The sequence below is a fragment of the Phalaenopsis equestris genome, unplaced genomic scaffold (assembly GCF_001263595.1).
Source record: "Phalaenopsis equestris unplaced genomic scaffold, ASM126359v1 Scaffold000132, whole genome shotgun sequence".
Taxonomy (NCBI): Eukaryota; Viridiplantae; Streptophyta; class Magnoliopsida; order Asparagales; family Orchidaceae; genus Phalaenopsis; species Phalaenopsis equestris.
The window spans coordinates 282592-283387 of NW_018164574.1; the positions used below are offsets into that span (position 1 = coordinate 282592).

Below are 796 nucleotides of genomic sequence, written 5' to 3' on the forward strand. Positions count from 1 at the left end.
TATATATATATATGCATAACTTGTCAATATTCAAAGTAAAATAATATTTAATCTTAACAGGAGGAACATATATTTTTACTGGCAAGTTGAATAACATAATATAAGCTGTGGTAATTATTTATGATAAAAATGCTAATGCTCTAAATTTTACCATTTAATTTGAACTCCCATCAGAACAAGCCAATTTTGGAAGGAAAATCATTTCGAAACACATTATCACAGATACATAATTGGAAGACTATACACCGATAAGGCGGTATGCCAAAGGGCATAAATAGTCTCATATTTGGGCAAAAACAATTAGTGAGAGTGAGAGAGCTCAGCTCAAAGCGACAGTGCAAACAGAGCCTGCATTGATTAGAAAATAAAATAAAAACGCAGTATAGGTTTATATAAGTCTGATTCTAATTTTAGCTATAGTACCGCACTATGCCCTCAATACAGCATAATGAATGAATTCTTCATTTAAGTATCATATTATTCTCTCAACAGGTTCAAAATAAATTGTAAAATAAAAAAAAAAAATCTGGATCGTTCTCAGATAACTCTGGCTTTGAACATGCAGATGTATGCCATGTGCCAATCGCCTGTCCAATAACAAAGCATTTCAAACAAAATGAAGTTAATACAGAATGAAACCCAGCAAGGAACTCCAGTGGTAAGTTCAAGAATTTTTATTGACGAAGACATAAGTTATTTTAATTATTTATAATCGACATAAATTAAATATCTGCAACTGGTAATATCAAATAGTAATAGCTTATTAATTATAAATAAATAAATAAATATATATATA

General features: G+C 29.3%; 1 protein-coding gene across 2 annotated transcripts in view; it reads right to left on the reverse strand.

Moving 5' to 3' along the window:
- Positions 1-262: 262 nt before the first annotated feature.
- LOC110021318 (ubiquitin carboxyl-terminal hydrolase 6-like) overlaps positions 263-796 on the reverse strand; it is a 135282-nt gene continuing 134748 nt past the window's right edge. Inside the window, exon 18 of one of the 2 annotated variants that reach the window (XM_020719763.1) lies at positions 263-587. In XM_020719763.1, the coding sequence (XP_020575422.1) occupies positions 538-587 (50 nt within the window). In that variant the 3' untranslated portion in view covers positions 263-537. The remainder of the gene's footprint in view (positions 588-796) is intronic. The other variant, XM_020719762.1, reaches the window with a different exon arrangement.